General features: G+C 43.6%; 1 protein-coding gene across 1 annotated transcript in view; it reads left to right on the forward strand.

Annotated features, from left to right (window-relative positions):
* Positions 1 to 1,235: 1,235 nt before the first annotated feature.
* Positions 1,236 to 25,330, forward strand: part of MANBA (mannosidase beta) — a gene marked incomplete at its 3' end in the record, with an annotated part of 141,013 nt that continues 116,918 nt past the window's right edge. Inside the window, exons 1-2 of the mRNA XM_080697738.1 lie at positions 1,236 to 1,451; positions 19,365 to 19,459. Of these exons, the coding sequence (XP_080553864.1) occupies positions 1,275 to 1,451; positions 19,365 to 19,459 (272 nt within the window). The 5' untranslated portion in view covers positions 1,236 to 1,274. The remainder of the gene's footprint in view (positions 1,452 to 19,364; positions 19,460 to 25,330) is intronic.

Here is a 25,330-nt window from a genome sequence, read left to right on the forward strand (position 1 = left end):
GACATTTCTCTTCACCTTACTGGGATTACTGGCCTAACACCCTATTGCAGATTTGGGACTCAGGTAGACTATGTAATTATGAGATCTGAAACAAGCGTGGTGTTGCGAGAGGCCCCTGGCATTGTTAGATGCAGTCATGTGAGCTAAGTCACTTTATGTAGATAATCTGAGAACTGCCTGTCTACACAGATTTCATGGTTTGCCCCAAATTGGCAGCTAGTGAGGGCAGAGGAATTTAAACTCACCTGCACATTCCCAGAACCTCAGGAGCCTCTTCTGTGAGGCTTAGAATTTCAAATAAATTTTTGCCCCCTTGGAAACCTAAGGAGGCTACTAGCCACTAGCACCTAACAGGCCTGTGCTTTCTTTCTCTGGGCCCGGCCCCATGCTGCACGCAGTAGTCACATTTTCTGTCTTCAGAACTCCCATGCAGCGAGGCACGATAGCACTTGTTCATGTCTTTAAAGGACCGGGTGGCCGGGCGTGGTGGCGCACGCTTGTAATCCCCAGCTTGGGAGGCGGAGACAGGAGGATCGCGCTGGTTCGGAGCCAGCCTTGCTGGCTTAAGAGACCCTGTTTCCACATAAAAAGTAAAAAGGTCTGGGAGTGTAACCCGTGGGAGTGTAGCCCGGAGGTAGAAGGGCTTCCAGGAACCCCAGTACCACCGGGAAAAAAAAAAAAAAAAGGACCGGGTGTGCATGGAGCTCAGCTGGCCGGGCCTCATTGGGTGTGCATCCCACTGCCCGGCCGCCCGAGCGTGGCCAAGCCCGGCGACTCGTCAGGGCCGGAAGGGGGCTGTCTCCCTGCTCGGCTCTCTGCGGCTTCGGGGCTCCTCTTCCCCTGTGGGCTCCACTTACTGTGGGTGCCTGATCTCCCATAACAGCTGCAACTTTGCGCTCAGGGATGTGTGTGCCAATTACCGCCCAAGGGTTCTTCTTTCCGCCCTGTCCTTGGGGGAAGCGGAAAGAAGACGCAGCCCTCAAGCCTTCAGTTTGTAGCCACTCGCAAGGGCCGACGCCGGGTTTCTGTCCCGCAGTTGCGGCCTGGAGTCCTGCGGCCCGCGCTCAGCGGACCTGGGGCGGGGCCTAAGCAGGGGGCGGAGCCTAGCCGTGGGGGCGGGGCCGATCCCGGGGCGGGGCCTAGCCTGGGGGCGGGGCCTGGCCGGGGCGGGCGATCCCTCCGTGGGTTCACTGAGGCCTGCGCGGCTCTGGGCCCCGGGGGAGCGGGCGCCCCGCTGCACCGGCTCCGAGGGCTCCGCGGCGCCGGCCTCGGGGATGCGGCCGCTCCTGCTCCTGCTGCTCGCGCTGTGCCCGGCGGGCTCCGAGGCCGCGGCGCGCAGCGTCAGCTTGCGGGGAAGCTGGCTGATCCGCAGCGAGAACGGCTCCCTGGAGCTGCTGGGCTCGGTCCCCGGCTGCGTGCACAGCGCCCTGCTCCAGCGGGGCGTGATCCAGGTACCGGCGCCGCCCACCGGGCAGATCCCGCGCCGCGATCCCGGGCGGGAGGGGAGCAGGGTTCGCGGACAACTTCCTCCTTGCATCTCGTGGTCTGAGTGTGCGGAGAGAGAGGGAGGGAGGGAGGGAGGGAAGAGAGAGAGAGAGAGAGAGAGAGAGAGAGAGAGAGAGAGAGAGAGAGAGAGAGAGAGAAGAGAGAGAGAAGAGAAGAGAAGAGAAGAGAAGAGAAGAGAAGAGGGAGAAAGAGAAAGAGAAAGAGAAAGAGAAAGAATGTGTGTGTGTCCATCACCTAATAGTGACTCCAGTTAGCAGACTGCTGGGGGTGGTGTTCTGCAGGCGCAGGGGCTGGGGGGCTACGGCTTCACAGACTCCCATCTTCCAGCGATCTGCTCTTCCTCCGGTTGCAGGCTGGCTTCTCAAGTCTCAGTCTCTCCTTGCTTGGGGCGAGAAGTACAGGGCGAGATGTACTTGGACTCCATGACGCTGGAGGTGGCATCCTCTCACAGCTCTGAGGAGCAGGTGTTCTTACCTGAGTTATACAGACCGTGTGGGAGTGAGAGAGCCCAGAAGTTGTTAAAGGACATGTACAAGATCACACAGCCACAAAGCTGGCAGAGATGGAATTCCAGGCCACATTGGGCCCAGTGCCATAGCCAGTATTCTACAGGCAGTATTGTTATGCTTATCATGGTGTTTTGAAAACTCAGACAGTTTTTGAAGCACTGTGGTTGGCCATTGGGAGGACCATTCTAAGTTTACTTCTGTGACAAGGCAGTCATCAGGGTTATGTCAAATTTCTAGTGTGTGGTACTCATAAATGTTGTGACAGTGAGCACTGCCCATTCATTCTCTCTCTCTTCTTTCTTTTTGTTTTCTGTTTTGGTGGTACTGGGGTTTGAACCCAGGGACATTCTACCTCTGAGGATATTATACCCCACCCAGCCCTTTTTATTTATTTATTTATTCATTTATTTAATTCACATAAAGTTTATTCAGTCAAGTTAATGAAAATATCAAAATTTGTGAGTGTATGGCAGCGGATGTTTAAATTTTTTTGCATATAATACAGTACTTGGTGTTTCCATTATTGACAAGCTATGCTGCAGAAAGAGCAATTGCTTTAAATCTTAATTCATCAGGAGTACATTCCATAAACCTGCAAACTTCTATGGCATCCTCTAATAAAGTTTCACCACTAGAGTTTTCCCATGGTTAATTGGAAATGGTTTCCACCCACCTAATTCATAGAGATGCTTATCTACGTGTACTAATGCAATAAAATGAAGGTCTACTTTTTCATCTATATTTGGTGCCTCTTGTTCAGATTCCGAAAACTGTTTTGACTGACTGCCAGTATCCATTCAAGCATTAACATTTTGTTCTCAAAGGTGTTGATATTCTTTATTGTTTTTCTCGTCATATGGATATTCATTCAGCCATTTGTTTCCAGAGTCACATGGATCCAGGGTCACATGATGCACTAATGTAGGGTGGGCCGGTGGGTGGAGGCTGCCAGAGCCCTGGGTCTAGGGTCTAGGGCCTATCGTGGGGGAGCCTTGCCAAGCTCGCATAGAATTACCCTGGGGTCCAGCCAAGGGGGTTGTAAGACACTGTTCCAGCCTTTATTTATTTATTTATTTATTTATTTATTATTTTTTGGTGGTATTGGGGATGGAACCCATCTACCTCTGGGCTACACTCCCGGACCTATTTTTTTTTATATTCTATTTGGAAACAGGATCTCTTAAGCCAGTGAGGCTGGCTTCGAACCTGAGTGATCCTCCTGTCTCCGCCTCCCAAGCGCGGGGATTACAAGTGGGCGCCACCACGCCCGGCTCCAGCCCTTTTTATTTTGAAACAAAGTCTTGTTGAACTGCTAAGGGCGCCCCTAGGTTTCTGAGGGTGGCCTGGAACCTGCCATCCTCCTGTCTCAGCCTCCCAAGTACTGAGATTACAGTTGTACACCAGTGCAATTAACCCAGTGGGAAATTCAAGAGCACGTTTTAAATATCCAGCCAATAGGAATTGTTCAGTTGGATTTGTTGATGGATTGGATCTGAGAAGAAGAGTCAAGGAAAACTTCAGGACTTTTTATCTGAATTCTTGGCTCATTGAAATCTGCATTGGTTGAGAGGCTTTGTGACCAGCCTTGGCTGTTTCATAGATGACCATCTCAATTACCTACACAGAATCTAACTCTTAAGTGTGTAAGGTGAAAGGAACTTTTCACTCCCCAAAAGCTTTGACAATGAGAGTCTGGATAGCAGATGGACAGTTGACAAACTGACTGGAGAAAAGGTGTACAAATTTTAACATGCAAGTACAAAGGAGCCACACAAAATAATAAACTTGAAGAAGGGCCAGATGGTTGAAGCTTAAATACCCTCTTCATAGGGGAGAGGGAAGTGAACGCTGTAGGCAATTTTAGAAGAGTAGATGATTTTTAGGGGAGATGTAAAGGCCCAAAGAACAAATAATAGTTTGGTAAAAAGTTTGCCTGGGCCCTGAGCATGCTTTCAACTCTAGTCTTCTTTTCTTCTAGCTAATCTTTCGGAGGATTTAGATTTTAGGTAGATAGGGCCATGTAACTATTACAGGTAGTGGGATAGGCTCCCAGGAGACCAAGGGAGAGACGGGGTACGAGGCATAGAGTTTATTGAGAAATACGGACAGGGGAGGTCCAGTGGCGACAGGTTGGACAGGTATGCTGTGCCTGCTGTAACTGGCCAGAAAGTAGCACCTCTTGTCCCATGATGCTTGTCCAGGGGCGGCTGCCTGGACTAGCATTTCCCTTCCCACAGTGAGCTGGTCTGCACCAGTTATTGCGGAAAGGAGGTTTGTTATACCTTTATGTTAGACATTTATTGGTGCATTGTAGTCTCACATCATAATGCTGTTCATTGTGATGGCAACATACAGGCACATAGCCTCGGTGAGCTTCCTGGGGCTCCCCGCTCCCCCTTCCTCTGACAAGATACTGAGATTGGCACTGGTATTCTCTCGTATGTATATATCCGTGGGAATGTTCCTTCATCAATTCTCCCTCTCCTCACCATGCCCTCCCCAGAACTACCTCCCTCACTCCCCTGAGTTTCTCCTCCATTATCTGAAATATCCCTCCTTTACTCCAGTTACTCCCCGGCTTCCGCACATGAGAGAAAACATACGACCCTTTGCTTCCTTTGACTGGCTAATCTCACTAATATAGTGTTCTCCAGGCCCATCCATTTTCCTGCAAATGACATGATTTTGTTTTTTTTTTAATATACTTTTAGGCCGGGCGTGGTGGCGCACGCTTGTAATCCCCGCGCTTGGGAGGCGGAGACAGGAGGATCGCGCAGGTTCGAAGCCAGCCGCGCTGGCATAAGAGACCCTGTTTCAAAAATATAAAAATAGGTCTGGGAGTGTAGCCCGGAGGTAGAAGGGCTTCCAGAAACCCCAGTACCACCACACACACACACACACACACACAAAAAATATATATATATATATACTTTTATTGGTGCATTGTAGTCACATCATAATGTAAATCATGTTGCTAGTGACATATATGCACACAGCACTTGGTGGGCTTTCCCTCGGCTCGCTGCCCATCCTCTCCATCCCCATACAGGGTACTGAGATCGACATTGGTATTCTCACTTATATACATAAAACCAGTGATGGTATTTCCATTGTTGAACCTCGGTCTCCCCCTCTCCTTCCCCTAGACCACCTCCCTTGTTGTGCTCTACATTTTTAATTAAATATTTAGGTTTTGGTTTGAATTAATAATATAGATGTGTTGTGATGTTTTGAGTTAATATGGTGTGATTACTAACTTAGAGTGTTTTTATTTTTTTATTTTATTTTTATTATTTATTTATTTATTTATTTGCGAGTCTGGGGATGGAGCCCAGGGGTATTTAACCTCTGAGCCAAAACCCCTTCCCTATTTTTTATTCAAAATATTGAAACCGGGTCTCACTGAGTTGCAGAGGCCCTCACTAAGTAGCTGAGGCTGTCTGCGAACCGCGATCCTCTGGTCTCAGCCTCCCGAATGCTGGGATTACGAGCGTGCGCCACCACGCCCGGCTCATTTAGAGTGTTTTTAGAGAGTGTGCTTTAATAGAGTTTTAGCCCAGCCCTGAATAATACTGACTCCATTTTAGAGCCTGTCTCCATCTTAACTAAAGTTCTAAAAAGTCAGGCGCAGGGTGGGAATAGTTTGCAAGAATGTTCCTGAGATAGAAAGGGAGCGGCAGCCCGCAAAGTGATCCTCTCTCATGTGACCCTCTGTACCCTCTCTCAAGTGAAGCTCTCTCAGGTGACCCTCTCTCATGTGCCCCTGTTATCTTCGGGAACATCTGTGTGCTTTGTGTAGCTGCTTTAATGTATAGTAGTGTAAAGGTTAAAGAATGTCAAGGCTGATGTAATAAGAATGACTTTGCAACATAATAGTATATAAGAAACCCCCCTGCTGGAATCGGGCCCTGGCTGACAGACGCGCGCTTGGGTCCAAGTTCAAACCTGTAATAAAGTGTGACCATTACGAACTTAATTGGCGTTGGACGATTTGTCTTGCGTGGGTAGACCGCAACACTATGTTAATGACCCATTTTTCTTTAAGGATGACACAAGTCTTTCCTGCACTTTGGGAGGTAAAGAGGAGAGGTGGAGTGGAGTGGGGTGCTGAGAAAGATATGACAAACCTTATTTATGGTTTTCCTTCCTTTCGTGTGTGTGTGTGTGTGTGTGTGTGTGTGTGTGCGCGCGTGTGTGTTGTGTGTGTGTGTGCATGCGCGTGTGTGTTGTGTGTGTGTGTGCGCATGCGCGTGTGTGTTGTGTGTGTGTGCGTGTGTATGTGTGTGTGTGTGTGTGTGTTATTAGGGATTGAACCCAGGGGTGTTCTACCTCTAAGTTACACTCTGGCTGTTTTTATTTTTAAATTTTTATTTATTTATTTTTATTTTTTATTTTTTTGCGGGTCTGGGGATGGAACCCAGGGCCATTCTACCTCCGAGCTACAGCCCCTGCCCTATTTTTTATTCTTTATTTTGAAACAGGGTTGCACTAAGTTGCAGAGGGCCTCACTAAGTAGCTGAGGGTGTCTGAGAACCCCGATCCTCTGGTCTCAGCCTCCCGAATGCTGGGATGACAAGCATGTGCTACCACGCCCGGCTAAAATTTTATTTTATATTTTAATTGTATATATATTATTTTAATAGTATATATATGTATACTATATACACGTATACTACACACACACACACACACACATGTGCGCACGCGTGCATATGTATATATGTATACATTTTAGCTAGGCATGGTGGCGCATGCTTGTAATCCCAGCATTCAGGAGGCTGAGACAGGAAGATCACAGTTCAACAACAGCCTCAGCTACTTAGGCCCTTTGCAACTCAGCAAGACCCTGTTTCAAAACAAAAGAACAAAAAATAGGGCAGGAGGGGTAGCTCAGAGGTAGAATGTTTCTGAGTTCCATCCCTAGTACCGCAAAAAAAAAAAAAAAAAAAAAGCATCCCATTTAGCTGAGTGTGGTAGCACATGCCTGTTAACCCAGTACTTGGGAATCTGAGATAGGAGGCGCTCAGGTTTTTAAAAATATTTTGTTTTACTTTTATTTTTATTTATTTGTTTTTTGTGTGTGATACTTGGGGTGGAACCCAGGGTTTGTCTACCTCCAGGCTGTACTCCCAGACCTATTTTATAGTTTATTTGGAAACAGGGTCTCACTAAGTTGCTGAGAGCCTAAGTAGCTGAGGCTGGCTTCGTGCCTGCGCGATCCTCCTGCCTCAGCCTCCCAAGTGCTGGGATTACAAGCGTGCACCACCATGCCTGGCGAGGCTCTCAGGTTTGAGGCCAGCCTCAACAATTTATGAGGTCCTGTTTCAAAATAAATATAAAAAGGGCTGGGGGTATAGCTCAGAGATAGAATGCCCCTCTGTCAAGTCCCCAGTAACCCCCAGATCTCTTTTGCTTAAAATTTCAGTAAATGCAAACATTTTTTGAGGATTAACCCATATAGCACTTCTATCTGCACTGCCATCTCTTGGACGCCTCTGGTTTTAACCATTACCTCTGTGCCAAAATTGCTCAATTGCTTATCTTTGACTACCGCCTTTCCTCTGATTTCCATCTGGAAACTTGGCCCACTCTCTTACCTGAATAACTCAACATAATGAAACTCAACATAAATGATATCTTCTTACACTCTTCCCAATCCTAGGTTTCTCTTATTGTTTCTGTTTCTTATAAAAGCATGACAGCTTTCTCAGTGAACAAGGTCCAGAATTGTGGTGCCATTTTATTTTATTTACTTTTAGTTTTTGATGGTACTGGGGATGCAACCCTTCTACCTCCAGGCTACACTCCCAGACCTGTTTTACATTTTTATTTGGAAACAGGGTCTCTTAAGCCAGCATGGCTGGCTTCGAACCTGCGCAATCCTCCTGTCTCCCCCTCCCAAGCGCAGGGATTACAAGCGTGCGCCACCACACCCGGCTCAATTTTTTATTCTTTATTTTGAAACAGGGTCTCACTGAGTTGCAGAGGGCCTAAGTAGCTAAGGCTGTCCAAGAACCACAATCCTCCGGTCTCAGCCTCCCAAATGCTCTATTTTTGTTTTGAGAAAGGTTCTCTCTAGGTTACTGAGTCTCATTACATTGCTGAGGCTGTCCTTGAGCCTTAGTTCCTCCTGTCTCAGTTTCCCAAGTACTGGAATTACAGGCATGTGCCACCACACTAGGCTAAGTCCAGAAAATTTTTATGACTTTCAGAAATAGACAAAAAATTCTAAATAATAAATAATGTGAAGGTAGGATGTGAAATCAAAGCATGTCCTCTGTCAATGTCTTCTAGTTAGCCAGTTTGTTTTGTTGTTGTTGTTTGTTTGTTTTTTGTTTTGCGGGTCTGGGGATGGAACCCAGGGGCATTTGACCTCCGAGCTATACACCCAGGCCTAACTTTTTATTCTTTATTTTGAAACAGGGTCTCACTGAGTTGCAAAGGGCCTCAGTAAGTAGCTGAAACTGGCTGTGAACCGCAATCCTACTGTCTTAGCCTCCCAAATACTGGGATTATAAGCATGCACCGCCCCCCCCCGCTTTAGAATGCCAGTTTTCTTTCACAGAAACAATCATTATTGGTTAGTATTGTGTGTAGCCTTCTGTATAAACATACACAGACATACAGCATATATAGGCTTAGCTATTTCTCCACACGATGACAGCATTTTGGCTGAGGGGGAAGAGGGATGATTCCAGGCGCATTCTACCTTCAAATAATTCCTACAGCCCTTTTTAGTTTTATTTATTTATTTATTTATTTATTTATTTATTCATTCATTCATTTATTTATTCATTTATTAGTTTGTTTGTTTATTGCGGGTCTGAGGATGGAACCCAGGGGCATTCGACCTCCGAGATATACCCCCTGCCCTGTTTTTTATTCTTTATTTTGAAACAGTGTCTCACTAAGTTGTGGAGGGCCTCACTAAGTAGCTGAGGCTGTCCACGAACCGCGATCCTCCTGTCTCAGCCTCCCGAATGCTGGGATTACAAGCCTGCGCCACCACGCCCGGCTTAGTTTTTGTTTTAAGACAGGGAGGGTCTTACTAGGTTGCTGAGGCTGGTCTTGAACCTGAAACCCTCTTGTCTCAGCCTCCAAATACTGGGATTACAGGTCTGTGCTAACGTGCCTGGCTTCAGCATTCTGTATCTATTACTTTATACTGATCTTTTTCTTTAACTTGATATATCTTAAAAATAATTTCAGAGGAGCACTTTATTTATTTATTTATTTATTTATTTATTATTTATTTTGCAGTAGTGGGGATTCTACCTCCCCAGCTATACCCCCAGCCCTACTTTTTATTTATTATATTGAAAGAGGGTCTCACTAAGTTGTAGAGGGCCTAAGTAGCTGAGGCTGGCTGGGAACCTGTGACCCTCCTGTCTCAGCCTCTGAAGTACTGGAATTACAGCATGATTAGTATATGTAAAATGACAGCTATCAGTACTGAATACTCCCTGTGTGCCAAGGACAGTTCTAAGCACTTTGCATATTGTCTCCTGCAATCCTTGCATTGATCCTATGAGGTGTATAGGTATGATTATTATCTCCTTTCAAAGGAGCTGAGAAAACAGACATACAAAGATGCAGGTTTGCTAACATTCTGTAAGCAGGGTAGATATCAATTATAAACAACCCGCTAGCTCAGGCACACATGACATGCTTATTACATGGTTCTTGCCTTGTACTAGTGCTAATATTGTATCTTTTTTTTTAGTACGGGGGATTGAACCCAGAGGCATAATACCTCTCAACTACACCTGCAGCCATTTTTTTACAAAAAATTTTGTTATTTATTTATTTGCCTATTTATTGTGGTACTGGTGATAAAACACAGGGACATTCTACCTCTGAGCTACACCCCTAGCCCTATTTTATCTCTTATTTGAAAACAAGGCCTCACTAAGAAGAGGGTTTCACTAAATTGTCCGGCCTGGCCTTGAACCTGTGCTTCTCCTGTCTCAGCCTCCAAGTACTGGGATTATTTAATAGGCATGCGCCACCATGCTTGGCTCAATATTGTAACTCTGGCTGTTGATTGTTGGCACTCATGGTGGTACTAGATAATGATTAAGTGTGTATGGACTCTGAGATTTCCTGGGTGTGAGTCAGCATTTCACTATTTAATTGCCATTTGACTTTGAGTCTTGAACTTTTTGTTAGTAAACAAGAAAGATAATAGTCTTGATCCAGCAGGGTCATAGGTAGTGACTTTTTTTTTTTTTCAGTACTGGGGATGGAACCCAGAGGCATTCTACCTCTGAGTTACACCTCCAGCCCTATTTTTAATTTAATTTAATTTGATTTGATTTTTGGTGGTACTGGGGGTGGAACCCAGGGGCTTTCTACCTCCGGGCCATACTCCCAGACCTAGTTTTTTATGTTTTATTTGGAAACAGGGTCTAACTAAGTTGCTGAGAGCCTCACAAAGTAGCTGAGGCTGGCTTCAAACCTGCGTAATCCTCCTGTCTCAGCCTCCCAAGTGCAGGGATTACAAGTGTGCGCCACCATGCCCAGCCTCTCCAGCCCTATTCTTTCTTTCTTTCTTTCTTTCTTTCTTTCTTTCTTTCTTTCTTTCTTTCTTTCTTCCTTCCTTCCTTCCTTCCTTCCTTCCTTCCTTCCTTCCTTCCTTCCCCTTTCTTTCTTTCTTTCTTCTCTACATCTTCTATATTGTCCTGAATGTTTATTTTTTTAAATTTTATTTATAAGTGAAACATATTGAAAATGGTATACATTTAGACTGTGCTTAGTGCCCTCTCTCCTCTCACCCCAGCTCCCCTTCCCCCTTACAACAATGAGTGCCCAGATGAACCATGCTATATTCATACTTTTACACATATTCGAATGTAGCTCCTCCATTAATCAACCTTAGCCTTTTTCCTCTCCTATCCTTCCATTCTACCTTTTCTGAGGTTTCCCCTCCATTATCTGGAGTCCTCTGGTATCCCCATTGCTCCCTAATTTGGGCATATTAAAGAAAACATATGTCCCTTCTCTTTTTGTGCTTGGCTGATCTCACTTAACATAATGTTCTCCAGATCTTTCCATCTTCTTGTGAATGCCATGATTTTGTTCTTCTTTATAGCTGAATAGAATTCCATTGTGTGTATTTCCCATAATTTTGCAATCCATTTATCTGTTGATGGAAATCTGGCTTGGTTCCATATTTTGGCTATTACAAATTGTGCTGCTATGAACATATGTATGCATATGTTACTGTAGTTCTGATTTCAATCCCTTTGGAAAAATACCCAGGAGTGGTGGAGCTGGATCATATGGTGGATCTACTCACAGTTTTCTAAGAAATTTCCACACTGATCTTCATAGCAGCTAAACTAGTTTGCACTCTCACCAACAGTGTAAAAGAGTTCCTCTTTCTTCACATCCTCACTAGTATTTGTTGTTATTTGATTTCTTTATGCTTGCCACTCTGATTGGGGTTAGATGGAATCTCAGCGAAGTTTTGATTTGCATCTCCCTTATGACTAATGATGATATCTTTTCATGTATCTATGGCCATTTGTATCTCTTCTTTTGTGAAGTGTCTATTCAGTTAAGGCTATGCTTTCAGGGATCATTTCTATGGTATGTTACTATAGCCCATACCCAATCCCCACCTCATTCCCTTCCCATCCCTCCTTCCCATGCTTGGCTTAGTGATTGATTTTGATATGTTTAAGTACATCATGTGCTTTACAGAGTTTCCCTTTTCACCCTGCCATTCCCTCAGTTAGGTCTCCTTATTTGCTCCTCTATAGGATCTCCTTCTTCATCTAGAGTTCCTCCTGTTACCCATTTCTTCCTTGCTTTCGCATATTAGGGAAAGCATCCAATTTCGTATTTTTTGTGACTGATTAATCTTACCTAGCATAATGTCCTCCAGTTCCATCCATTTCCCTGTCCACGACATAATTGTGTTTTTCTTTATGGCTGAATAAAATTCCATTGTGTACATATCCCACAGTTTTGTAATCCATTCATCTGTTGATGGACATCTTGGCTGTTTTGATTGTTTGGCAATGGTGATTGTGCAGCTATGAACATAGATATGCATGGATTAGTTTGGTAGTTTGGTTTGCTTTCTTCTGGGTAGATACCCAGAAGTGGTATTGCTGGATCAAATGGTAGGTTTGTTCCCATTCTTCTGATGATCCTCCATACTGTTTTCCAAAGTGGTTGCACTAATTTGCAATCCTACCAACAATATTTTAGAGTTCCCACTTCTTTTTTTTTTTTTTTTGGTGGTACTGGGGGTGGAATGGAATCCAGGGGCTTTTCTACCTCCGGGCTATACTCCCAGACCTATTTTATATTTTATTTGGAAACAGGCTCTCACTAAGTTGCTGAGAGCCTCACTAAGTAGCTGAGGCTGGCTTTGAACCTGTGCGATCCTCCTGTGTCAGCCTCCCAAGTGCGGGGATTACAAGCGTGCGCCACCATGCCCGGCTAAGTTCCCACTTCTTAATGTAATCTTTATAAAAAAGTCTTGAGACTTATTTTTCAGAAAAAATCTATCCTAACGTGAAATATGAACACTAAACACCCAAAACAATCTCGAAAAAGAACACAGCTAGAATACGTACATTTTCTGATTTCAAACCTTATAAAGCTACAATAATCAAAACAGTGTAGTGCTGCTATAAAGGCAGATATATAAACCAGTGGAGTAAAATAAAAAGCCTAGAAATAAATTCTTCCATATATGGTCAAGTTATTTTTGACAAGGTTTCCAAGAACACTTGGTGAAGGAAATAATAATAATCTTTTCACTAAATATTGTTGAAAAATAATAATTACAAGAAAAAGAATAAAATTGGACCCTTACCTAACACCATATACAAATATTAACTCAAACTAGATAAAAGAACTAAATGTAAATCTTAAGACTATAAACTTTTAGAAGAAAACCTGGGTCATAACACTTCACAATATTGAAATTGGCAGTGATTTCTTGGATATGATTCCAAAGGCACAGGCAACAAAAGAATAAACAAACTTCATAAAAAATAAAAAAAATATTATACATCCAAAGACAGTGTAAACAGAGTTAAAAGTTACTGATAGAAAGAAATAAAATATTTCCAAATGCTATATCTGAAGGTATATTTTTTATTTCTCCACTGATAGTGTTTTCTGGCTATGAAAAGTGCTGATTTTGTGGCAATAGAGATTGAGTGTTAGCAGGACTCCTAAACGCTGCTTTTCTTGGTTGCCATCTTCCCGGAAGTCTTATTCCTTTATTTTGAAACAGTGTCTCACGGGGTTTTAAAGGGCCTCACTAAGTAGCTGAGGCTATCCCATAACTGAGATCCTCCTGTCTCAGCCTCCGGAATACTGGGATTACAAGCATGTGTCACCATGCCTGGCTAGGCAGTAACTTTTAGCTATTTTTACTATCGTTGTAGATATCATCTGGCATAAAACGGTAAGTATATGTGGCATGAGCCATTGTAGTGTAGTTAAAGTAGAGCTTGGTGTTAGACCAAGTGGGTTTTGCTCCTGGATGTACGTTTGCTTGGTTGTGGGACTTCAGGTAAGACACTTCACCTTCAGCTCCAGTTTCTTCCTCTGTACAATAATATTTACCATTCATGTTTAGTGTGAAGATAAGAGTGCCTGAGTGCCTGAGCACATGGTCAACAAGTGATGCAGGTACTGGTCTTTGGGTTCATGGATTTGCTTAGCAACTTAGTGACACTTGGGTCTTTACTTGTGAAAGGTAATCTTGAGCTGCTTATTTGCTTTAAACATGGCTTGGAATTTTATTTTATTTTAATTAATTAATTAACTAATTAATTAGTTTTGTGGCACTAGGGATTGAACCCATAGCATTTTATCTCTGAGCTACTTTCCTAGCCCTAATTTTTATTTTGAAACAGTGTCTTACTTGGTTGTGAGGGCCTCACTAAGTTGTTTGAGGCTGGCTGTGAATCTGCAAGCCTCTGGTCTCAGCCTCCCAAGTACTGGGATTACAGGTATGCACCACCACGCCTGGCTTGGAATTTTAATAGGATCAGAAGGGGTCAGATCAGTATGGAACTAAATTAAGTTGGTTGCTTATCATTTGAAGTAGTTATTATAAATATAATCCAAACCTCTGTAATCCTTTTTGTATGTTTCTCCTTAATGAGAACACAATTTTTAATAGACTCTTTTTTTTTGGGGGGGGGTCTGGGAATGGAACCCAGGGGCATTTGACCTCCGAGCTACACCCCCTGCCCTATTTTTTATTCTTTATTGTGAAACCGGGTCTCACTGAGTTGTAGAGGGCCTCACTAAGTAGCTGAGGCTGTCCGCGGACCGCGATCCTTGGGGTCTCAGCCTCCCCCATGCTGGGATTACAAGCGTGCGCCACCATGCCCGGATTTAATAGACTTTTTTTTTCCGTACCAGGGATTGAACCCAGGGGCATTCTACCTCTGAGCTACACCCTCTGCCCTCTTTTATTTTCTTTCTTTCTTTCTTTCTTTCTTTCTTTCTTTCTTTCTTTCTTTCTTTCTTTCTTTCTTTCTTTCTTTCTTTTTTGGTGGTACTGGGGTTCCTGGAAGCCCGTCTATCTCCGGACTACACTCCCAGACCTATTTTATTTTTGGAAACAGGGTCTCCTAAGCCAGCATGGCTGGCTTCGAACCTGCGCGATCCTCCTATCTCTGCTTCCCAAGCGCAGGGATTACAAGCATGCGCCACCACTCCCGGCTATATTCTTTATTTTTGAAACAGGGCTTACTAAGTTGGAGAGGCTCTCAGTAAGTAGCTGAAGCTGTCTGTGAATCCGTGATTCTCCTGTCTCAGTCTCATGTACTGAGATTACAAGTGTGTACCACCACACCAGGCTTCTAATAGACTCTTTTTAAAATCATTTGTAGATTCACAGAAAAACTGAATGGAAAGTCAAAGAATTCTCATATACTGTCTGCCTCCACACATGCAAAGCCTCCCTAATACCAATGTTCCCTGCCAGAGTACATTTGTTAACAACAGATGAGCCAGTGTGCACACGTCAGCATTACCTGAGGCTCCTCTTCACATTCGGGTTCACTTTTGGTTGTATAGCCAGTGGATTTGCACAAATGTATCATGACATGGATCCACCATTGTAGACTCACTCAGAAGAGTTTCACTGCCCTAAAATGCCTCTGCACTCCACCCACCAATCTCTCCCTGGTTACTGCTGGTCCTTTTACTGTCTCCACGGTTTTGCCTTTTCCATTTCAAAAGACAAAATTACAACAACAATTTAAAGATATAACTAGCTTTTATCCCTGATTCATAAGTCAGAACAAACTCTATTGTCTTAAAAAATAGGAGTTTCAGCGGGCCTGGTGGCGCATGCTTGTAATCCCCGTGCTTGGGAGGCTGAGACAGGAGGATCGCACAGATTCGAAGCCAGCCAGTCTCAGCTACTTAGTGAGGCTCTCAGCAACTTAGTGAGACCCTGTTTCCAAATAAAGTATAAAATAGGTCTGGGAGTGTACCCCAGATGTAGAAGGCCCCCGGGTTCTACCCTCAGTACCACACACACACACACACACACACAAAAAAAAAAAAAAAAAAAAAAAAAGGAGTTTCCCCTGGTTGGTGGCAGAACAGTATGTTTTAAGATGGGAACAAGAAAGCAGACAGCAGGGGAAAAAAAGCTGGTTAACATCAGGTTATCTGTTTCTAAGGGTCAAAGCAGAGGATTTCCTTATTTCATTGACTTAAGTGCACTTGAATCTCCTATTTTCAGAGAAACCTGGCCTGTTTAGGGATCTCCCTGCTTCCTTGAAGTTTGTTGGATGATGTGGCATTTGGTATGAGTGGCTCCATTCTGGTTGGTTTGGTCCTTGGGGCCTCATGCAGGAGCTTCGTCCAAAACAATGGCCTCCTGTTATTTTCATTGAACATCCAGAATGTGTTTATAGGGTGAACATTTTTTTCAAATCAGAAAAAAAATTAACCTATAATTCTGTTTGTGTAGAAGAAAGCATGCACTAGGAAGATTGCTCTCTCTAGCTTCACATGTGGCGTCCTGCAAAGACCTGAGAGGCAGGACCGGAAGTCAGACTCTCTCAGCCAGATGGGCCGCCAGCCCTGCGGCCTGGTGCCCAGTGTCATCACTGACTTGTCCTCACTTTCCTTCTCATGATATTTTTAACTGTGTTGGATTAAGTTCGCAGTGTAGAGATATAAATAGGGCTGGGTGGTGATCCATGGCCAGGCTAATAATTTGGTGCCTCTTCAAACCTGTGTCCCTAAATATTCTGTGTTTACTCACTGGAGAGGCTGAATCCTCAGTGGGGGAAGATCAGAAAAAGAGGCAAGTAGCCCAGCATGGCGGCGCATGCTTGTAATTCCAGCATTTGGGGGGCTGAGACAGGAGAATTGTGGTTCACGGACAGCCTCAGCTACTTAGGTCCTTTGCAACTCAGTGAGACCCTCTTTCAAATAAAGAATAAGCCGGGCGTGGTGGCGCACGCTTGTAATCCCCGAGCTTGGGAGGCTGACACAGGAGGATTGCACCGGTTCGAAGCCAGCCTCAGCTACTTAGTGAGGCTCTCAGCAACTTAGTGAGACCCTATTTCCAAATAAAATATAAAATAGGTCTGGGAGTATAGCCCGGAGGTAGAAAGCCCCTGGCTTCCACCACCAGTACCACCAAAAAAACCCAAAAACCCAAAAAACAAATCAAATAAAGACTAAAAAATAGGGCTGGGAGTATAGCTCAGAGGTTAAATGCCCCTGAGTTTCTTCCCCAGAACCGCAATAAATAAATAAATAAATAAGTAAATAAATAAATAAATAAAGGAGGTAAGTGAAGCCAGGTGTGGTGGCACACACCAGTAATTCCAGTATTGGGGAGGCTAAAACAGGAGGATCAAGCCGGGTGTGGTGGCGCACACTTGTAATCCCCACACGAAGCCAGCCACGCTGGCTTAAGAGACCCTGTTTCCAAATAAAAATGTAAAATAGGTCTGGGAGTGTAGCCCGGAGGTAGAAGGATTTCCAGGAACCCCAGTACCACTAAATAAATAAATAAATAAAAGGAAAAAAAAAAAGAAAAGACAGGAGGATCACCGGTTTGAGGCCTGCCTAAACAACTAGGAAAAACTCTCAGAAACTTAGCAAGACCCTGCTTCAAAAAACGGGCGGGTGGGGGCTGGGGGTGTACCTGGAGGTAGAATGCCTCTGGTCTCAACCCCTGTATTTTGGAGGGGGGGAGATAAAGGGGCAAGAGAGCTAGGCCTAGCACACACTATTTAACAACAAAATCTTACCATTAACTAGAACTTACAGATCAGTTCAGTGACTATCTTTCCTTATGAAACCTCATCAATCACTCCCTCTCCTGGAGGTTCATCAAAGTGTTTCTCCCAGCCATGAGCAGTTTGTGGCCGGTACTCATCTCAGTCTCATTCCACACCCAGAGATGTTCTAACGCCTCGTATAGATCAGTGTCCTGAACAGCTGCCCTGCTGGCCATTACCAGCCTAACCTGGCCTAAAACCAACTGCCCTAAAACTCCTGTGTGCCCCACCCACCCATCTACCCTTCTCTCTGAACCCCTGGCAGCCACTAATCCTATTATTGTCTCCACAGTTTTGCCTTTTCCATCTCAAAAGGCAAAATTATAACAACAAAGGCTCTTGGCTTTGTGGAACCTGGATGAAGCTGTTCCTTCTCCATCGGGAGTCCAGTCCCTGATGGAGGGGGAGCCCTTCTGCCAGCATCCATTCCCTCTCTGTAGCCATGGCGATGTCTGTGGCTGACTGACAAGCTTCCCTTACTGCTTTCTATTTTGTCTCCTATCTGGGAGCCCCTCTCTGAAAGGCAACGGCTGGAAAACGGATAAGGAAAGACTCAGGAAGATGAAAGGAGGACTTGGGCTGGATTCTAAACAGGAGCAAGAGCTGTGGACCTCTCGAAGGCTGATTGACTAATGTTCTCTGTAAAGGGCTAGATACGAAACATTTTGACTTTGGAGGCCATGTGGTTTCTGTCAGGTCTTCACAACTCTGCCACTGAAGTATGAAAGCAGCCATTTATACCGTCTAAAGAAATGGGCAGATGTTCCTTCTTAGTTTGCTGGCCACACAGAAACAGGCTGTGGCCACACAAAACGAAGTTTGCTCATCTGTGTTCTGCCTGTGCGTTCTTCATAAAGATCATTTCAATGAAAACATTGTAAAGCTAAGTGAAAAAAAATCACTTTGAAAGTGCTAAATTCATCCAAGGAGGGAGAGTTTTGCTGACCTTTGGGCAGTAAAGGAGAAGTAGCCCCTTGGAGGCCAGCCGTGGTAGTGTATTAATAAGCAAAGAGCCACAGGGCCAGGACAGACGCTGGCTTCACACCAAAACTCTTCTTCATTTTCTGCCAACACTTTGGTGGTTCTGAGTCAGGTTTAAACAAGGGCAATCAATCTTAATCGCCACATAGTCTTTGATAATTAAACTACATTAGATGTTTGTTTCATTTTGTTGGAATCCATCCCTCTAACAAAGTGTGTGTGTGTGTGTGTGTGTGTGTGTGTGTGTGTGTGTGTATTGGGAATTGAATATGAGGGTCTTTTGCCTCTGACCTACACTCCTATCCCTATTGTACTTTTTATTTTGAAAGTGTCTCATTAAGTTACCATGCACTGAGCTGGGCGTGGTGACGCATACTTGTAATCCCAGTGCTTGGGAGGCTGAGACAGGAGGATCGCACAGGATCGAAGCCAGCCTCAGCTACTTAGTGAGGCTTTCAGCAACCTAGTGAGACCCTGTTTCCAAATAAAATATAAAAAAGGTCTGGGAGTATAGCCCAGAGGTAGAAAGCCCCTGGGTTCCACCCCCAGTACCACCAACAAAAAAAAAAAAAAAAAAAAAAAAAGGTTACCATGCACTGGCCTCGAACTTGGGATCCTCCTGTCTCAGCCTTCCCAAATACTGGGATTTTTAGGCATGTTAAATACTGGGATTTTTAGGCATGTTAAATACTGGGATTTTTAAGCATGTTCCACCGCCTTGGCTTTCCCCACATTTTTCAGTGTTATTTTTTACTTTGCTGAGTTCATTAATTTTTAGGTGATCAATAGCTATTGTTAGTAATTTATTGTTTTAATTCTTTTTTTTTTTTTTTTTGGTGGTACTGGGGTTCTTGGAAACCCTTCTACCTCTGGGCTACACTCCCAGACCTATTTTATACGTTTTATTTGGAAACAGGGTCTCTTAAGCCAGCGTGGCTGGCTCCGAACCTGCGCGATCCTCCAGTCTTTGCCTCTCAAGCGCGGGGATTACAAGCGTGTGCCACCACGCCCGGCTTATTGTTTGAATTCTGCACATTTAGTCTTACCTACCATAATTTCTACCTTTTATCAATAGGATCCTTACTACAGATTTAATGACCTTGACTACAGATGGATTTCCTTGAGTAACTGGATCTATTCCAAGAAATTTATACTCTCCTCTGATATTAGGTATGTATACATTTGTCCTTAGACTATATTTAATTATTTGAGCTTTTTTCTTTTGCTTCTGTTTGCTTAGGTTGCTTATCAAAGAATCGAATCAGCTTAAAGTTATGTACTATAAAAGTGAACTATGATTTATGTTTTGTGTTTGAGCGTGGTGCTACTCACCAGGCAGGAAATCGTGTCTGATGTTTTGATGATGATGGAGTCTCCTAGGTGAAGTCAATTCCTTTATATAAATTTTCTCTGCCCCACCCCCAGTAGCCAATACAGCGTATGTATTTATAGTATTGTTAAGTAGGATCAGAGAGACATTATTTGTTCTGTGTGGGGCTTGCTAGCCACCGAGACTATGACCTTGGCTTTATACTATGTCATGAGGCCATGAAGAAAAATATTGTCATTATTTTCAATGTTATTATAAGCAAACATTTTGTAATGAAGCAGAATGTAATCTCAAGTATATATATCACCATTATTACTAAATGCACTTTTTTTGTGTGTGTGTATGTGTGGTACTGGGGATTGAACCCAGGATCGTTCTACCTCTGAGATACACCCCTAGCCTGATTTTATTTTTTATTTTGAAACAGTGTCTCTCCAATTTGCTGAGGCTGGTCTTGAACCTGTGACCCTCCTGTTTTAGCCTCCCAAGTACTAGGATTCTAAGTGGCGCCACCATGCATGGCTCTAAATACACATTTAAAATTCTTCTGCTCATCCCTCCTTTTTAGGTAGTAGTATGGATTAAACTTGGGGGCATTCTACCTTTGACCTATACCTTCAGCCCTATTTTTATTTTTATTTGAAACAGGGTCTCATTGAGTTGCTGAGGGCCTTGCTAAGTTTCTGAGGCTGGCCTTGAACCTGTGATCTCCCTGTCTCAACCTCCCAAATACTGGTATTACAGGTGTGTGCCACCACACCTGGCTCCTTTCTCTGAAGTTTTTAGTAATTATTTACTAATATCAAAAAGTTAAAGTCAGGCTGGGCGTGCTGGCACATGCTTGTAATTTCAGTATTTGGGAAACTGAGACAGGAGAATTAAGGTGTAGGTCAAAGGTAGAATGCCCCCAAGTTTAATTCTGCTTAGTGAGGCTGTCCGAGAACCTGTTTCAAAATAAAGAATAAGCCGGCACGCTTGTAATCCCAGCACTTGGGAGGTAGAGACAGGAGGATCGTGCTGGTTTGAAGACAGCCTCGCTGGCTTAAGAGACCCTGTTTCCAAATAAAAATATAAAATAGGTCTGGGAGTGTAGCCCAGAGGTAGAAGGGTTTCCAGGAACTCCAGTACTACCACCAAAAAAAAGAATAAGAATAAGCTGGATGTGGTGGCGCACGCTTGTACTCCCAGTGCTTGGGAGGCTGAGACAGGAGGATCACACAGATTCAAAGCCAGCCTCAGCTACTTAGTAAAGCTCTCAGCAATTTAGTGAGACCCTGTTTCCAAATAAAATATAAAATAGGTCTGGGAGTATAGCCCGGAGGTAGAAAAGCCCCTGGTTCCAGAACCCTCAGTGCCAAAAAAAAAAAAAAAAAAGAATAAAACGTAGGGCTGGGGGTTGTGGCTTGGAGATAGAATGCCCCTGGGTTCTATCCATCCCCAGTACTGCAAAAAAAAAAAAAAAAAAAAAAAAGTCAGAACATTGTGCTTGATATCATGGAGTTATTGTGCTCCAGGGTTTCATTTCCAGATGATGCTTAAAACATTTTACAGTCCGACTCACTTTGAGCTCAGCATACTCCAAATTCAGCCAGTTGGCTTTCCCTCTTACAACTAAATTTGTCTCATTGTTTCTCATAATGTAGCACAATGTTCCAGCCTTCCCGCCTCAGGTGCTCTTGGCTCTTCCAGTGTTTTTCTCACCCCCCTCTATTCAGTCTGTTTCTGAATATTGTTAATTTTCTCTTGTTGGAGGCTCTTCTTCCTCATTCCTAAGTTTCCACCTTCACCTATAAGGTAAGCACATGGCCAGAGCCCAAGGCTGTTTAATTCAGCTGTTTTTAACTTGCACATTTATTCTCTAGGCATTCCTATATAGAAACATTAGGCTTATTTTATTTTTTTATTTTTTGGTGGTGCTGGGGATGGAACCCTGAGACTATTTACCCCAGCATACACTCCCAGACCTATTTTATATTTTATTTGGAAGTAGGGTCTCACCAGGTTGCTGAGAGCCTCACTAAGAAGCTGAGGCTGGCTTCAAATCTGCGCGATCCTCCTGTCTCAGCCTCCCAAGTACTGGGGTTATAAGCATGCGCCACCACGTCTGGCCATTAGCCTTATGACTTTTTTTTTTTTCAGTATTGGGGATGGAACCCAGGTCATTCTACCTTTGAGCTACACCCCCACTCCTATTTTTTAGTCTTTATTTTGAAACAAGGTCTGGGACAACTGTGTTCCTCCTGACTCAGCCTCCCAAGAACTGGGATTACAAGTGTGCGCCACCACGCCCAGCTTCATGATATGTTTTTGTTCAAGAAATGGAAAGTAAGCCAGGCGTGGTGGCATGCGCTTGTAATTCCCATGATTGGGAGGCGGAGACAGGAGGATCATGCAGGTTTGAAGCCAGCCACGCTGGCTTAAGAGACCCTGTTTCCAAAAATAAAATAGGTCTGGGAGTGTAGCCCGGAGGTAGAAGGGCTTCCTGGAACTTCCTGGAACCCCAGTACCACCAAAAAAAAAAAAAAAAAAAAAAGAATAGGAAAGTGTCTTTCTCCCTCCCCCTCTCCCTCCCCTTCATTCCTTCCTTTATGGCAAATCAGAAACTAGTTTCTCTGCTTATCTGCTTATCTGTGAAAGTACTGCCAAATGTTACCTGTTCTTGTGATGCCGTTGCAGCCCCTCCCACCAGCACACCTGTCCAGATTTTGCTCCCAGAGCACCAGGGCCCAAATTAACGTCAGAATTAAGTCATTTTGGCGTGAAGGATGTTACCAGGGATTGAACCTAGAGGCATTTTACCTCTGAGCTACAGCCCCAGCCCTATTTTATTTTTAAATTTAATTTATTTTATATTAAAAATTTTTTTTTTGTACTGGAGCTTGAACATAGGTTCGGGATGTCAAGATGGAGTTCTTTTAATGGTTTGAGATGTCAAAGGTGGGTTCTTGTTCTTAGCTAGTTTAGAAAAAATAGCCAGAACTGCTGCAAGCTTAAGCAAAGTTTATTATTACAAAGAAGGGACAGAGGAACAAAGCACCACGTCAGAGGAAATGTAGTGGAGTGTCTTGAAAGGAAGACACTGAGGTCTTTAGATGTACGCATTTTATATAAGATTTTTATTATCTCCTCTCTCCCATCCTGCTTAGCCAGTAGTTCTCTGTTCCCACCAGAAGCAGGTGCAGGCCTGCCGGTTATCTCTGCTGTATAAGCCTCTTTATTTTAGCTTTCTTTGTCCATCCTCACAGGGACAGATAGGTATGATCAAAATGTATTACTTGGTTAACAAAGTCAGAGGGCTATATGGAAGAAACCTGCTTTGCTTTGGGTTTTAGTTTTAAAGCATGCATTGTCTACCTATGTCCTTTGTGAGCCCGTAGCCTTTCCCTATCTCTGTCTGCTAAAGAGGTGCTTATTATGTTAAAGACTTGTCTTACAATAAAGAAAAGAAAGACATGGGAATACAGTCTTTTAAGGTATGAAGGTTTTGGGCTATAACTATTTTGTGTGATTGATATTGGATTCATATAGTTTGCCTTTTTTTTAAACTTTAGTCTAAACTATTGTGAAAATCTATATAATCTTATTGTCTAGCTGGGCTAGTAGCCAACTCTTAGCTGACTAAGGTCAATCCTGGCTGCAGCCCTTGGCTGACAACTTAGAGGCAGAGAAAATGATTTTATTGTTCTGCCTAAGTATGAAAGCTTGTTCTTATTACCAATTAATACAGCTCTTATAAAAAATCAATACAGGCTCAATCCCCATCATTCTTGTTCTTAGCTAGTTTAGAAAAACTCAGAACTATACTGCTGCAAGCTGAAGCAAAGTTTATTATTACAAAGGTAGAAAGAAGGGACAGAACAGTAAAGCCCTGCATTAGATAAATGCAGTGGAGTGCCTTGAAGGCAAGACTGAAGTCTCTGAACACATAACTTTTTTTTTTTTTTTGGTGGTACTGGAGGTGGAACCCAGAGTCTTTCTACCTCAGGGCTATCCTCCCAAACCTTTTTAATATTTTATTTAGAAACAGGGTCTCACTAAGTTGCTGAGAGCCTCTCTAAGTAGCTGAGGCTGGCTTCGAACCTGGGTGATCCTCCTATCTCAGCCTCCCAAGTGTGGGGATTACAAGCATGCGCCACCACGCCCGGCTACACGTAACATTTTTTATAAGAAAGCCAGGCGTCGGGGAGCACGCTTGTAATCTCAGCATTCGGGAGTCTGAGACCAGAGGATCGTGGTTCGCAGACAGCCTCAGCTACTTAGTGAGACCCTCTGCAACTCAGTGAGACCTAGTTTCAAAATAAAGAATAAAAAATAGAGCAGGGGGTGTAGCTTGGAGGTTGAATGCCCCTAGGTTCCGTCCCCAGACCTCAAAAAAAAAAAAAAAAAAAAAGAAAGAAAGAAAGAAAGAAAGAAAGAAAGAAAGAAAGAAATCATTATCTCCTTCCTCTTATCCTGCTTAGCCAATAGTCCTCTTTTCCCACCAAAAGCAGGTGCAGGCCCACCAGTTATCTCTGCGGTGTAAGCCTTTTCTCACAGGCACAGGTAAGTCTGATCAAAATGTGTTACTTGGTTAATGAAGTCAGGGGCTGCATGGAGAACCTCACTTTGTCTTTAGTTTTAGTTTTAAAGCATGCATTGTCAACCTGTGTCCTTGGTGAGTTTTTAGCCTTTCCTTATCTCTGTCTGCTAAAAGTTGCTTATTATGTTAAAAAAAAAAACTTGTTTTAAACCAGGTGTGGTGGTGTACACTTGTAATCCCATTACTTGGAAGGCTGAGTCAGGAGGATCACGCAAGTTCGAAGTCAGCCTAAGATACTTAGTGAAATCCTGTTTCCAAATAAAATATAAAATAGGTATGGGAGTGTAGCCCAGAGGTAGAAGGCCCCTGGATTTTTTCATCCCTAGAACCAAAAAACAAAAATCAAAAACAACAACAACAAAAAAAACCAAAAACATTTGTCTTACAATGAAGAAAAAAAAAGACAGTAATATAGTCTCTTAAAGTATGAACGTTTGGAGCTATAACTATTTTTTGTAATTACTAATTACTATTGGGTTAACATAGTTTGCTTTTTCTCTTTAACTTTAACCTAAACTATTATGAAAATCCATATAATTCTAGTGTTCAGCTGGGCTATCAGCCAACTCTTAGCTGACCAAGGTCAATCGTGGCTGCAGCTCTTGGGTGACAGCTTAGAGGCAGAGAAGGAGATTTTACTGTTTGCCTAAGTATGAGAGATTGTTCTTTTTGGCAATTCATACTGCTCTTATTAGCAATTAATACAGGCTCAATCCCCATCACTGGGGGCGTTCTATCTCTGAGCAACACCCACTAGCCTATTTTTTTTTTTTTTTTGGTGGTACTGGGGTTCCTTCTACCTGCGGGCTACACTCCCAGACCTATTTTATATATTTTTTTAAAATTTGGAAACAGGGTCTCTTAAGCCAGCGCGTGGATGGCTCCGAACCTGCGCGATCCTCCTGTCTCCACCTCCCAAGCACGGAGATTACAAGCGTGCACCACCATTCCCAGCCCCACTAGCCTATTTTATTTTATTTTTTTTGAAACAGGGCTTCACTAAATTGCTAAGACTGGCATTGAACTTGTGATCCTCCTGTCAAAGCCTCCCAAGTACTTGGATTACAGGCATGTTCCATCATGCCCGCTTTATTTTGAAACGGAGTCTCACTGAATTGTTGAGGGCTTCATT

Source organism: Muscardinus avellanarius, assembly GCF_963383645.1.
Source record: "Muscardinus avellanarius genome assembly, chromosome: 6".
Lineage (NCBI taxonomy): Eukaryota > Metazoa > Chordata > Mammalia > Rodentia > Gliridae > Muscardinus > Muscardinus avellanarius.